Genomic DNA, 16111 nt, shown 5'->3' with positions numbered 1-16111 from the left:
TAGTTATATAGTGATATATAGTCTAGTATATATATATATATATAGTCTAGTATAATGATATATAGTCTAGCGTGGGGAGAAGCAGAGGGACTGCAGAGTGGCTAGCTACTTAATTCATGTCTCATCTGTGGTCTGACACACAGGAAGCAAGAGCAGGGTGAGGGGCCAATGAAATCAATCCCCTGTGCAAAGCACCACAATAGGAGAAGACTTTACCCATTTTGAATACTAAAAAAACCCAAAACAAAGCCACTGGTAGTGGTCAGTGTTGATGTTGTGGCAGCCACCGCAAATAAATCAATGCATGGGGAACACTGCAAGCTTAATGAGCAGGAACGACTAAATGTAGTCCAGCAGTTTAAGTTCAGACAACTTCAAATTTACATTTGTTCTATTGTACATGTAATGTTAATATGGACATTTTATTTAATATAATACCATTCACAGAGCAAAGTCACACATGCGTGCGTAACTGCAATGAAATAATTTGAAATAAAACCATTAAAACATTACATTACCACTTTTCTATGCAGTATGCTGCTGCTGAAATAACAGAAAGACTAAGTGATATGAGACGTGCAGTGTTTTTGGAAATATGTATCATGACATGCAGTCTCTAGAAGTGTATGATTCAACTTAATGCTATTGTTCAGAGTTTAAAAATTAAACCAAAGTTATAAATAAATTGTTATATTGAATCGCAATTCTTAAAAACTGCATTATCTATTGAATTGGGACCAAAGTATTGTGATAGTATTGAATCAGAAGATATGCATATCCTCCAGGCCCTAGACTTTAAGCAGTGCCATTTCGGTAAGGCTGCAACTAACTATTGATTTTATTGTCTGTTAATCTGTCGATCATTTTCTCGATTAATTGATTAGTTGTTTGGTCTATAAAATGTCAGAAAATGGTGGAAATTGTCACACAGTGTTTCCCAAAGCCAGAGATGTCGTCTAATGTCTTGTTTTTTGGAATAAAGAAAACAGAAAATATTTTTTAATTATTCAAATATTGTTTATTATTGTTTTTAATATTATATAGTTGGTGGTTAATTAAATAGTTTACAACTATTGATTAATTCATTAATCTTACAGCTCTGTTTCACTACTATGTTTTCGATGGAAGCCAGGTTGAAATTTATCAAAGAGATTGTGTCCCTCAGTGAGTTTGAAAAGCTGATGAGCCCCATCTTTTTCAAGATGTTTTTTTTTTTTTTTTTTTTTTTTAAAGAAGGGAAGTTTAGAAATGGGCCTGTAGTTAATGAAATCAGGGCTATCCAGGGAGGGTTTCTTTGAAGAGAGGGGACACACTCACTGGCTGTATTTAAATAGTCAGGTATGTAGCCAGAGGAGAAAGAGAGGTTTACAATAGAGAGACGGTGGGGGCAATGACTGGCAGGACCTCTTTAAAAAATTTAGTTGGAATTATATCAGCAGGGCATGATGATAGACACATGTAAAGAACTTTATCCACGTGCATGTACTATACCCACATCCCAACTGCATTTGTTCTGTGCGTCTGGAAATCAGTATACTCTGTCATGCTTTATGTATTGAGTATAGATTATGAAATGTAAGATAAGACAAATGTAAGTATAAAATGTGACTACATTGCTCTGTGCAAATTAATGCATTGCATGCACATGAATAATCAGTCTTCTTGCACATGAATAATTTGTCTTCCTGTCAGGATATTATTTGTGGATGACAGAGAAAGAGGAAATGCAAATAAATGTATTCATTTATTATCATGATCGTGCGACTAAATGTAAAATATAGTATCATTTCTTCAATAGTGTATTTTCTGTCTTCTCTAATTTGTCCTCCCCACTCACCACTGCTGAGATTTTAGGCTGTTTCATTACAATGAATGTGAGTGGAGTGGTTAATGTATCCTGTGATGGAGTGGGAGGTGATTCTCTGCTATCCTCACCTCACCATCAGCTACACATACACAAGACATCACTGAATTTTTGTCTAAGCCTTTGGAGTGTATGTTTTTTTTTCTGCATGCCTATTTTGAAGTACTACTTTCATTTTTTAAATGAGATTGTTGATAATAGTGATCAAATACAAAGGTCAATTAAAGTAAATTTGAAGGCTTTCATCAACGTGAACTTTCTATTGACAGTTTCACTGCTGTTTACTTTATCTAATTGTTGTGCAAATTAATGCAGCAAGTTGCTACAAATTATAATTAGTTTGTCTGCTCTCAAAGGGGCGCCTGTGGTGTAAGAGTTAGTATTGTGAACACAATAGATTGTCAACACACAGTCTCACAAATAAACAGGTACAAATAGGATGTGATGAAAGTGTAATTGTTTTGTTGTCAGATTGGCTGCAAGGTGACGGTGCTGCTCTTCATCTATTTTCTGGCCACCAATTACTACTGGATCCTGGTAGAAGGCCTCTACCTCCACAGTCTCATCTTCATGGCCTTCCGATCAGACTCCAAATACCTCTGGGGCTTCACCCTCATCGGATGGGGTAAGCAGAAGAATACAAAATGATCCTGTCACACATAATACCTATGACATGCTGCAGCATGACTAATCCTCTAGTCACTTTAGCAAAAATGTAGCTGATGCTGAAAGCTTTAGGTAATGTAAAACTCAGACCTGTAATACAATTATAATTGCCATAGGAGTAAATGATTATATATACAGACAATAGAATGCTCTAATATATTCTATACAAAACATTAGCCTTTTCTACACCTAACCACATTTTAGGGAAATTAGTATTACACAGCATAATCCCCTTGTTGTGATTAATAATGTCTGCTTATATAAGATGCTTATATAGGGGAAGTTAAAGGCCTTATTTACTAACTGCTACAATTGCATTTTGGAAGAAAACTAACCAAGAAATCTGAGTTTTATAACTCAAAGACTCGAAACTCAAACAGCAACTGTCATTATCTGACATATTACTGTTATGAAGGCAGTTGTGTGGTTCCAGTAGAACTTCAAAAAATATAAATTACTATTATTAAAAAAAGTCCACATATGAAAGATGGGGGAGTTTTGCAATACACAAGTATATTTTACTATTCATAATGAAAGAGAACTGTTGTTATTGTGGTATTATTTTGAGCTTCGGTTATTTTCTTGCACATAATGTCTAGTAGATGAAAATTTCCCCCCATCAGTTTCTTTTCTTTTCGTTTTTTGAAGTCACAAAGGGAAAAGAAAGGACCCTTATAACATATTTTTGTTCACTTACGGCACATAAGTGAAATGGACTCTCCATCCTCTTGCTCACCCTCATCGAGCACCTCGGTATTGTACATTGAATTTTGGAAAATTCAGGATAACCTCATCTGTAATGTTCCTGTATTTCATTTGGACCACTGGCATCGTGATACTAAGACTGGCAAATTTCTTTACCAGCTAACATTATGAAGCAACCAACAGCAGATCCATGCGGCATAGCTTAAGGGTGGCCAGCTGTCTGGAACTCGGATGGCAACTTAAACTTGCATGGATCTGGTGTTGGTTGCTAAGTAGTGAAGTTAATTTGATGAATTTACTATTTGTCGCTGTCCCCTGTGGTCACTTCCCACTGCTTGGAGACTACTTCATGGGAAGAGAGCAGATGCAACTCCGGAGATGAACCTTAAGTCAATGGATGTAGCAACTCAAATTCAACCAGCAAAAACCCCAGCGCAGGGGGTCACAGGTTTTGTGGCCAGCGCTAGTGCTAGTAGATCTAATGTGTGTGACAGCAGCAACAGGAAGCTTACTAATCTATCAAGGAGTTGGGACGATCAGACCCCTGGTGCTGCATCGTGCGCTGGCTGAATTTAAGTTGCTACAGCTGCAAAGTTATGGTCTGTCTCCAGGGTGCTGCTGCAAAATGTATATAACAGATTAGGGTTTGGTACCGAAACTCTGTACTTTTTGTACTTGGTACCGATTCACGTCGGTACTACAGAGTACCGATTCACTTAAAATGAATCGGTGCCAAATTTCGGTACCTGAGGTGGAGGCGGAGCGAGAGCGCATGACTCGCACCTCAGATTTAGCAACAATGGCGACAGAAAAATATGCAGACAAAAGTTAATGTGCAGCACTGTTCCTAAATGTTCTCAATAAAATTTTGAAACTGAGAAGTTTAGACTTTAAAAAGTACCGAAATAAGGTACCGTTTGGTACCAATACCGTATCGGTTCAATTATGAACGGTACCCAACCCTATAACAGATACACAGCATGTTATGGACTCTGTGTTGTGGTAGGTACTGGTTGTTTGTTGACATCAGCAGACTCCATTTCTAAGCTATTGTTAGCTAGTGTCTCACACTGTTGGCACTGTAGCAGAGCTGAAAAGTCAGCACCGGGAGTGTGTCTAACCTGACGCCTCTTGGATTGTCCTGGAAGATTCATCTAAAGTCCTTTTCATAGAAATCAGTCTTCTGGCTGTTATAGGCATCTGAGATAGTTTGAAGTACGTTACTCTCTGTCATCCATTGACAATATAAAAACAATAAATACATGTAAAAAGTTACATTCGGAACATTTAAATGGCTGCTTAGGTTTGGTTTGGTTATATCCCAATATATTCAGTGTCATAATACTGTTCTGTATTGAGATTTGTGAAAATCCATCATGTTTTGAATGACAATGAGGCACTAAGAATGAAAGATGATGATTATAGTGGGAGCACATAAATGATGCACATTTAGCATAATTTATGCTGGACAGTTAAGTAGCTTAGCTGGATTTCCTATTACTGTGCATTCATGAATTTCCAAAACATTCTCTAAATGTAATGTTATTGCACATACTGCTATCATTAAGAAGGGATTGTGTTAGTGTCATGTTGGGAATCTTTCCCACTTAATTGCCAAGCTCTCCAATGTGTTTTTTTTTTTTTTTTTAATGGAAAAAAAATTAACAATTGAGACTTTTTCCATCAGGAAACCATCATTTGTCAACCAACAGGATGAGTTGTAGTGTTGTGCTTCGGTATCTGATATTAGCTTAATGTTTCCTGACCTGCCTACTGATTTTTGATTTTGTTATGGACTATGTGTTAAAGACCAGTGGGGTGGAATTTATCTACGGGGGACAAGGACATTGAGTTGCCTGTAGGTAATTTATTCAATTTATTCACTATCTTACACACACAAACACACACCGCTCTGCAACAGCTTCCTTCCCTCCTGAATTAAACCACACACCCAGTGACATAATGAAATCATCAAAATGACAGAAACAATTATATACTTTATAGCAAAAGATAACAGGTCACTGCTTTTTAGCTTGCGAATTGATGATGGGATTTGGTAGTTATAAATGTAGAGTGTAAAGAGTGAAATAGAAATGGCATGACTGGTCAGGTTCTGGTTATTCTGGTAAAAGTTTGTATAATGTATTTTGGAGGAGCTCTATGGAGTCTCTTAACATCCTATGTTACCCACCAACGTGCACTGTGAGTCTCCTTAAAGTCTACAAACCTGTTTAATGCATTATTTCCTTATGAAAAGCAACAAACAAAATATAGACTGTCTTCTGAAAACATTGCTCCGCAGCGCTGATTGTAGAATAGAACTACACAGGATGCCTTTTACCTGCTTTGTATCTTTGTATCCCCTTTCACATCCATGAGACACCCTTTCTAAGATGGGATGCAGTTCTTGACCGGACCAAAATCAGCCTGAACAAATTATGCATCCACCCCTTAACTTTCTCCCTGTGGGTCTAAGTACCAAATTATTTTTGCAGCACACATTTAGGCTTCATAGTGTGACTTCATCTGGAGATAAGAGGGAAATCATTTCCCAGCTGGTGAGAAAAAACTGATTGGACTGCAATGTGGACAACAGAAACTGTAACTCTCACTCATTTATATACACACTAAGAACTCTGACAATATGAGTGTAGCCACTCCAGAGTTGGAAATTAACTTTGTTGTAAACCTGCCATGTGGCTGGCGGATTCCAAAAATCTATCAGCCTCTCAATAGATGACCATTGTTTTTTTGGGCTGGTGAGTGAAGCAAGACTGGCAGCAACTTGTATATTTCAGCAGCATTTGGCTAGTGGCTGCTAATTTCCAACCCCGAGCTACTCATGACATGAACATGTTGAATAGCTTCATACAATTTCAACCAATTCTAACTTTTTGCCACAATTGTTGTTTGGCTATGCTCACATGGGTGGCAGAAGCCCAAAGGTTAGAGGGAACAAAACCATAACTGGGATGCCAAATCCAATCCTTTGATTAGCTGGTGAAATAGATGAAAATGCTCTTATCATCCACAGTAGCTTCCATCATGTGCCCAGTGACAAAGTAATATGATGCCTCCTGTTCCACTGCTATGCTCAGTGATCACCCTATCATTATGGTTTCATGGGTACAGTCACCCTGACTCTCACACTCCCATAAGGCTCTCTCAGCCAGTTTCTGAATCTTTTCTCCATTTTTTCTCTTGTTACGTTTAATCTCTGATAAGATGCGGCGTACATTTAAAATGTCTATCTGCTTGAACATAAATTTAAAGATGGGGAGACCAAGTTCCACTGATTAGACAGTAATGATGATGTACTGCCATATTTAGATGAGGTGCTTCAGGGGATAATAGAGGGAAGAGACATTTCTTTTGAGAGAGGTTGAACACTTCAGATATATGACTTATCACATTCCCTGGGAGACAACTTGAAATCGTTAAGCTTGATAATGTGAAATTTGCAATTCAATAACCTACATTACAACAGTAATTACTGCGGAAACCCCTTGCTGATTCAGAGGGTTGTTTAGTCTTGCAGTAGCATTGTTAATGTTACCGCTAATAAAAAATTTGTCACATATAATATCTCAGTTGTACACAGGGTTCAGTGATAAGGTTTTTTTTTTCACTCACCTGATCAGGCATTTGGGTTAGAAATCCACTTGCCCCTATACAAATTGTTTTATGTATTGGCAGCTATCAAATAACAGTAAGGACTAAAGACTAAATGGCTCTTGCTATGACACTCCAGTGACGTTTTCATAAACTTGATGTGCTTTGAAAAACGACCCTTTCCTATCTGCAACTTGATCTCGAACTTGGGGCAAACTGCGTAATACATTGTTTGAGTTTTGCCCACATCCTCTAAGACCACGCAATTAAACCCCTGTTTCCAGGATAATTGAAATAGTCACTTTCCCTTCAGCTCAGACGTTGCACTAGACCAGGGGTCGGCAACCTTCAGCATACAAAGAGCCATTTGAGCCCATTTCCCAACAAATAAAACCCACCTAGAGCCGCAAACTCTGTTTGATCCCTAAAATGACGATAACACCACTTATAGTTTCATTACACTTATGCTATAGCATTTATGAAATCATAAACTAGACAGAAAACGACTCATATTTTATTTCTGGGTGTAATGGAGCAAAACACCAAATTCTTTTGAACTCTAGAAAAAAAATACACTGGTCCTTCCCTTATTAATGAATTTAAAAAAAATCAACTCGCTCCAATATTCTGAAGGCATACAGCTGCGGCATATTCGCTTTAACTAAAAAAGGGAAAACAAACAAATGCCAGTTTATATTTTATTATGACATAAGTCTATTTCAGTGTGCCGTGGTCCTTTTATTTCTTCGTCATGTACAGCAGTCAACCGTCGACCTGAATATAAAAACACAATCAGTTCAGGAACCAATATAAAAATATACATTTGCAAAATAATAGCTCATTAAATAATTTATTTCACCTGGTTAATGTGATTTCTGCTCTTGAACTTCGCTGCACAGCTTATCCATATCGGGGGTGTAAGACGTCACTTTGATCTTCACACAGGACTGCAAGCTGTCATCTGTGAGGCGAGACCGATATTTGCTTTTTATGAAGTTCATGCTGGAGAAGATCTGCTCGCATAAGTACGTGGATCCAAAGATCAACAGGACTCCAAACGCATACTTCTTCATGTTTATGTAAGTGTCGGGAATGGCACTCCATGTTTCGAACACAAGTTTGTCCGGTTTGGGCAGGTTTTCAATATCACTCCATTTGCGCCCCTGAGCAAGACTGGCCCTCTGACGAGCAACATCTTCAAGGTCAGCTGTCAAGCTTTTGAACTTAGACACCCATATGTCTTTGTCAGCTATGTCGGCCAGTTCGATCTCAAGATCGGGTTGACTCACACCTGTAAATGCAGTCATATTCAACAGAGCCGGGTCGATGCTCAGGGGAGTGATGGGGAAGGATAGTGTGTTTTTTCCTTTCTGAACTCGCTGAATCTTCCCCCAAACGCAGTCTGCATTGTGATGATTGCACGGTGTAAATGCCTATAATTTATCTGAGCATTGTGTGCTTCTTTGAACTCTCTTAACGAGGGGAAGTGAGACAGCGTACCTCTCTGTACATCTCTGGCAAACACGGTCATCTTGCGCTCAAACGCCAGCATCTGCAGGGCTGTGCCTCCTTTCCCCTGAAGACTTTTGTTGAGCGTGTTAAGGTGCGCTGTCATATCCACCACGAAGTGCAGCTTTTCCAGCCACTCTGGCTGTTCTAGCTCTGGAAATGTGAGCCCTTTACTTTCCAGGAAAGTTTTTACGTGCTGCAGACACACAGCAAACCGTTTCAGCACCTCCCCTCTGGACAGCCACCAGACTCTGTTGTGCAGCAGGAGATTGGAATATGTGCTTTCAACTTCTTCCAATAATGAACGGAACTGTCGGTGGCTTAATCATTTTGCCATTATTTTGTTCACTGTCTGAATGACAAGATTCATCACCTCTGTGCAGTCCGCAGGGAATGTTTGAGCACACAATGCCTCTTGATGCAGAATGCAGTGAAACGGCTTTCTATCCAGCGACTTCTGGAGTAAACTCACACACCCCTTCTGTGCTCCTGTCATACTCGGTGCTCCATCAGCAGCCACTGAAACCAGGTGGTTGGTGTTTATTTCTTTGGTTTTTAAACAATCCAACACAGCCTCACAGATGTCCTCCCTCCGTGTTTGGCCTTTAAGTGGTATAAACTCAATTATTTCCTCCTGTGGCCCAGCAGAGTTCACATATCTGCATAGTAGCGCAACTTGTTCAATATCACTGACATCCTTTGACTCATCACAGGCAATTGAGTACGCTGGAGCCGAATTAATATCCTTAACTTGTTGACTGGTGATGTTTGCTGCCATTTTTGTGGTCCTGTCCTTGACAGTCTTTGCAGAGAGAGGCATATCTTTAATTTTCTGAACAATTTCACTCTTGTTTTTGAAGTCCGAGAATAGATGTTCTGATATCTTGATGAACGATTCTTTTAAATATTCTCCATCTGTGAACGGCTTCCCGTGCCTGGCGATCTCCTGAGCTGCTACAAAGCTAGCTGAAGTACTTGAATTTGTAGACTTCATCCACCTCTTAAAAGTATTTTTGCTCTGATCAGCTTTCTGCAGCAGTTCCGAAACTGCTCTTTTTCGGTCATCTCCAGCTGGGTATTTTTCCGTGAATGCTGTGTGTTTGTTCTGGAAATGTCTTTCAACATTTGATTTTTTGTTGTTTGCTATTTTCTCCCCACATATTAAGCACATAGGTGAACCAACCTCATCAACAGTGAAAGCAAATGAATCTGTCCATGAAGCATTAAATGTTCTATTTTCATCAGAAATTAAAATTAAATAGCCATTATTTATTGACATTTTGTTTCAAAGCCAAAGGGAGCCAGGGCAGAGGCATGAAAGAGCCGCATGCGGCTCCAGAGCCGCGGGTTGCCGACCCCTGCGCTAGACTTTTTCATCGCCGGTCATTTTGACCGACAGGGTTATAAAAATCCGGTCATAATCTTTTTTTACCGGTCATTTTAATTTTCGTTTTTAAATGACAATAAAGATAGGCTATTTAAAGACATTTAGTTTTCATTCGTTCGTTTTTAATAAATCCAACAAGCAAGTTATAAAGTGTGCATTAATAAGGACATGAACGAAAAGATGAACAGACATCCACACACCCGTGCCATTAGGCTTCGCCCTGGACACACCGGACGACACTAACGCGTCCAGTGTGTCCAGGGCATTATGTAGTTATGTCTGCAGGCTCGGTGACGCAAAATTAAAATTGTAATGATTAGAGTATTAGGGTATTGAAAAATGTGTTCGGTTATGCACTGTTATGTTATTTTAAATTATAAACAGGGTATTTTCTCCTCACGTTCCTCACTCAGTGCGTGCCGTTATTTTATTTTGAAAATTGGCCGGATTCTCTCGTCTTTTCTGTGTCCGACTTCCTGTTTGGTACGATCCGCTCGATCCAGCTTGACAGAAGTGCTCGCGGCTCCCGTGAAAAATAGACCAGACGCCGAACTGAAGCGCTGCCTCCGCGGGCACTCCGCTCTGCTCAGCGGCCTGTGTGGACAGTCAGATAGGTTAACATGGGCGCTGACTGAAAACTGCCTCCGCTGCTGGGCGCTGTGCTCGGTTCCACATCCGGTGTGTCCAGGGCGTTATGTTAACAACGCTATATGAAGCAGATGAATGACTGTTTCTCTGCAGTGTGAAAACAGCAGCCACTTAAACCACTGACTGTGCACTCCGCTGCCAAGTGGGCAGGGATGGTAATTGCAACCGGTCAAATGACCGACGGCCTTCAGATTTTCCGGTCATTGTTGTAAAAAAACGGTCAGTGACCGAGAATATCCGGTTAATGCGACCCCTGCTTCAGCTAATAAATGTTTTGCGAGTGCCCAATCAGCACTGCTCATGTGTGTCTCTTGCTCCTTACCTACCCTCATCATCAGCACCATTAAAATGATGTGTTTAATTGTTTTTTACCACTTACCTGAGCAGGCAAGTGGGGTTGCTAGACTTACTAGCCTGACGTAAGTTTTTAGTTGCCCTGGGAAATCTTGCAACCCTTATTCTTAACACCACCAGTCATTAGACATTCATAAAATTTGGTTGAATTAAGGTTGTGACATCGGGTTACCAAAATTCAGTGTCAGGACAACGTTGAATGCCAATGTCATTTTGATGTGGAATACTGATGACAGACATCGACACTGATATTTTGTTGGTTGTAAGTTGTGTTGTTAAACGTGCAATATGTAGTTTTCTGCCGTTAGGGGTCTCAAACCAAAACAATAACAGAAGACGGAGTTGGATGACGTCACGAAGTAGCGTGGGATCATGGGAGTTGTAGTCATATAACAGATACAGATCTTACTTAGCTTTACAGTTAGTGATGGCTTCTCCCTCTCTGCTGCTCTCTCTTGCTCAGTGCGTCTTATGTTTAGCTATTCCTCTGCCTCTTTTATAAATGCAGTTCATTTACCGGCATCAGCTCAGCATTATCGAAACCTATCATTAGATGTTGTGGTTAGCCACAACGGAGGCTGCTGGCCGGAGCGCTGGTGCCCCGGCGGGCAGGTGCCCCGGCGGGCAGCAGTGCTTGCAATACACTGGTGGAAATTATTAATATTTCAATAACATCAGCCAGATGTTTGCTTACCTATCTAGTAGAACACACATGAGGTCGGCGTCGAATTGTAGTCCTAGATTTTCACGAAGCTCTCTCCATCTCGGAAAGGTCACACCAATATTTATCCTGGATTTAGCTCTCTTCTTATCCCAAATTCTTCTGGGATCGCTTGGTTGACCCGTACGTTTCCGTTTTACCGGCTTGTTTACCGGACAACTTCGGTGTCAGAAGGTGCAGCAACCGTCAGTGCATAATCATGATCCATGACGAGTTAGCTTAGCCTAGCAACAGTAACGTTCATTCTCTGACGTCTCATCCAGTCTGCTTCTTCTTCTTCACCTTCATTTAATGGCTGTGGTAACTGGAGTTATGTCGCCATTGACATGCGACCTAATGACACAGTCCGTAACTTTTAATATTTCATATTTATCTGGGTTTGAAAAATTGTTGGAAACATTTATGATAATCAAAATACACAACTAAACAAAATATATAATATTGGTTTAGTCGTTTTTAGACATTTTTATGTGGAAAAACTACATATTATACCTTTAAGTAACCAAAATCTGTCTTCCAGATTTCTCATGCCAATGTCATCTTGACATAGAATAATAGCATTTAGTTGTAAGCTATGGAGAACAAAACCCAAAGTGTGCAAACATAATGTTAACATCCACACATCCTGAAATTCTATCGTCATTTGACATTTAAAATATCGTCAACCCAATTTTCTTTCCAATCAAAATTGAATGTCTGTCCAGCATACCAGTCTAACGCATGGTACCAGCTGAGCTGAGCCCTGGTAAATATGAAGTCTCATTTAATAGGCTAGTTGTTGTAGTGGGTCACATTTAGTTATATGGATACATCATTTCTCCACAATGCCCTTTTGTCTCCACAAGATTGATTTAATCTTTGCACTGCTTTTTTATAAAGCCATTTGAGTGCTCATTCTTAAAATTGCCTAAGGGCACCATATGCTTTGGCTTTTTTGAAGTGCATTATTTGTTGTTTCAATGAGATAAGCAAATCTAAACATAGTCTTAACACATTCAGAATTGATCCAGAGAACAGGCTGTAACACTGGGTTTGACAAGTTCCTGCACTGAACAAATTGATGGAATGAAAGTGAAGTGGAGGTAAAACTAATAGTGACCCACACAATTTAGAGAAACTATCAATCTAATTATACGTATATTTAGGAAGTTGTGTTTCTAGGCTTCTGAAAGTTTAGACAACTCTTTGTGTGCTGGTTTTATTGAATAAGTCCCAAGCCCCAATGTGTCAAGACACAGCAGCTTGGATTTGCTCTTCCTCGTTGCAAAAGATAGGAAATTATTGCTTCTCTGGAGAGTTGACGCACATCAGTGCTGGTGGATTGGACGGGGAGGGTGATTCCTGCCAATATGCTGCCAATGTGTGGAATTAAATAGAAAACAATGGGTGGGATCATGGTGAGAGCCTTTGTCTCACTCTCTATGGTTTGTGTATATACTTCTTTAAGATATCTTTTGGGGCATTTTTAGCCTTTATTTGATAGGACAGACAAGCGTGAAGGGGGGAGAGAGAGAAGGAGTGACATGCAGCAAGGGGCCACAGGCTGGAGTCGAACCTGGGCCGCTGCAGCAACAGCCTTGTACATGGGGCGCCTGCTCTACCACTAAGCCACCATCGCCCCGTTTTTGTATATACTTGTTACGAAAGTTAAAGTTGCTTCATGTGGTGCCCTGAAGGAACACTACAAAATATATTAAGGGCCATTGAAATATACAGAGGATCATGTTACTGTGTCAAGGTTTTATTTTCTACCATCACATTTAACTACTAGGTAACAGGACGAATATGTCAGCATTAAGTAATGTGAGTCTCTATCCAAGGACAACAGTACTTGCTTTGGGGAGGGCCTTGTTGCTTTAAAAAGTGAAAATGAACTCTAAGCTTCTCTACACACTATCCAGTGATTTCCATACACCCCTTAAGGGAGTTAATGCTCATCCAAGAGTCTGGTTCTTTGATGGACGCTGCCCATTAAAGTGAGTCATGTGACTAAAAAGGGTGTAGCTGTTGACTTCGAATGTCTAATTACATTGTACCACCACTTCCTTAATATCATGAATAAGAAATGAAATGTGACCAAGACCTTGAATCAGGTAAACAAATTTTGTGAAATCAGCACAGCTCATTGTTTGTTGTTTGTCTGTTAATTTCAGGTGTTCCAGCCGTTTTTGTGGCAGTGTGGGCGATTGTCAGGGCAGCGCTAGCAGATGCAAGGTGAGAGAGCAAGCCATACTGTGCCTAAATGCAGTCCTTCTTTTACACCAAAAGGTCAAAAAGGTTGATAAGTCTGAAGATTGAACTTGAGAAGACTCAAAAAGAGAACTTTGGGCCAGTATAATTATTGCTTAATTGTGGTGACATTTGAATCATCAGATAAATCTAATTACGTGAATATGCATGATTTAATTGGCAGAAGAACTCTGAATAAATTTTTATAAGAGGAACATCTCATTTAAAAGTTGTAATATCTGGTACACTTAATGGCCACAAGTATGTGGACATTGAATATTACACCCATATGTACTTGTTAATCTTTTCATTCCATAACCATGGATACTAATATGCTGCTATAAAGGGCTCCACTCTTCTGGGGAGGGCTTTCCACATGATTTAGGAACCTGGCTGCAGGGATTTGCTCCCAGTGTGGTCGGCTCGCAGCTGGCTTTTCCATAGGTGTAGGGGTTGAGGTCAGGACCCTGTAAAGTCCAGTAATGTTCTTTCATACCCAACTCTGAAAAACATTTCTATATGGACATCACTTTGCACATGGGGGGATTATAATGCTAAGATTTCCCTTAAGTGGAACATAGTGGCCCAGACCATAAAAAACAGACCAAATGTACATTAAAGTACAGTACAGGCCAAAAGTTTGGACACACCTTCTCATTCAATGCGTTTTCTTTATTTCCATGATTATTTACATTGTAGATTCTCACTGAAGGCATCAAAACTATGAATGAACACATGTGGAGTTATGTACTTAACAAAAAAAGGTGAAATAACTGAAAACATGTTTTATATTCTAGTTTCTTCAAAATAGCCACCCTTTGCTCTGATTACTGCTTTGCACACTCTTGGCATTCTCTCGATGAGCTTCAAGAGGTAGTCACCTGAAATGGTTTTCCAACAGTCTTGAAGGAGTTCCCAGAGGTGTTTAGCACTTGTTGGCCCCTTTGCCTTCACTCTGCGGTCCAGCTCACCCCAAACCATCTCGATTGGGTTGAGGTCCGGTGACTGTGGAGGCCAGGTCATCTGCCGCAGCACTCCATCACTCTCCTTCTTGGTCAAATAGCCCTTACACAGCCTGGAGGTGTGTTTGGGGTCATTGTCCTGTTGAAAAATAAATGATCGTCCAACTAAACGCAAACCGGATGGGATGGCATGTCGCTGCAGGATGCTGTGGTAGCCATGCTGGTTCAGTGTGCCTTCAATTTTGAATAAATCCCCAACAGTGTCACCAGCAAAACACCCCCACACCATCACACCTCCTCCTCCATGCTTCACAGTGGGAACCAGGCATGTGGAATCCATCCGTTCAACTTTTCTGCGTCTCACAAAGACACGGCGGTTGGAACCAAAGATCTCAAATTTGGACTCATCAGACCAAAGCACAGATTTCCACTGGTCTAATGTCCATTCCTTGTGTTTCTTGGCCCAAACAAATCTCTTCTGCTTGTTGCCTCTCCTTAGCAGTGGTTTCCTAGCAGCTATTTGACCATGAAGGCCTGATTGGCGCAGTCTCCTCTTAACAGTTGTTCTAGAGATGGGTCTGCTGCTAGAACTCTGTGTGGCATTCATCTGGTCTCTGATCTGAGCTGCTGTTAACTTGCGATTTCTGAGGCTGGTGACTCGGATGAACTTATCCTCAGAAGCAGAGGTGACTCTTGGTCTTCCTTTCCTGGGTCGGTCCTCATGTGTGCCAGTTTCGTTGTAGTGCTTGATGGTTTTTGCGACTCCACTTGGGGACACATTTAAAGTTTTTGCAATTTTCCGGACTGACTGACCTTCATTTCTTAAAGTAATGATGGCCACTCGTTTTTCTTTAGTTAGCTGATTGGTTCTTGCCATAATATGAATTTTAACAGTTGTCCAATAGGGCTGTCGGCTGTGTATTAACCTGACTTCTGCACAACACAACTGATGGTCCCAACCCCATTGATAAAGCAAGAAATTCCACTAATTAACCCTGATAAGGCACACCTGTGAAGTGGAAACCATTTCAGGTGACTACCTCTTGAAGCTCATGGAGAGAATGCCAAGAGTGTGCAAAGCAGTAATCAGAGCAAAGGGTGGCTATTTTGAAGAAACTAGAATATAAAACATGTTTTCAGTTATTTCACCTTTTTTTGTTAAGTACATAACTCCACATGTGTTCATTCATAGTTTTGATGCCTTCAGTGAGAATCTACAATGTAAATAGTCATGAAAATAAAGAAAACGCATTGAATGAGAAGGTGTGTCCAAACTTTTGGCCTGTACTGTATGTAGGTATGCATACTTTGGTCATTATGTGTATTTCAGGAACAAAAAGTATTATAGATGCAGTCCAGGATTTCTGTGGGACAATCTGTAGCTTAATTTGGAATGCATTTGTTGTTTTGCAAAAGTCCACCTACATTTCCCATTTGGAGGAAAATAATGAGAG

General features: G+C 40.2%; 1 protein-coding gene across 1 annotated transcript in view; it reads left to right on the top strand.

Annotated features, from left to right (window-relative positions):
* The window catches only part of pth2ra (parathyroid hormone 2 receptor a), a 95071-nt gene that overhangs the window by 45320 nt on the left and 33640 nt on the right, over window positions 1-16111 (top strand). The window contains exons 7-8 of the mRNA XM_033617028.2: window positions 2336-2489; window positions 13620-13680. Of these exons, the coding sequence (XP_033472919.2) occupies window positions 2336-2489; window positions 13620-13680 (215 nt within the window). The remainder of the gene's footprint in view (window positions 1-2335; window positions 2490-13619; window positions 13681-16111) is intronic.

This window comes from Epinephelus lanceolatus, chromosome 14 (genome assembly GCF_041903045.1).
Source record: "Epinephelus lanceolatus isolate andai-2023 chromosome 14, ASM4190304v1, whole genome shotgun sequence".
Taxonomy (NCBI): domain Eukaryota; kingdom Metazoa; phylum Chordata; class Actinopteri; order Perciformes; family Serranidae; genus Epinephelus; species Epinephelus lanceolatus.
The sequence above is the reverse complement of the archived record's forward strand: the minus strand, read 5'-3'. Positions and strand labels throughout refer to the sequence as shown.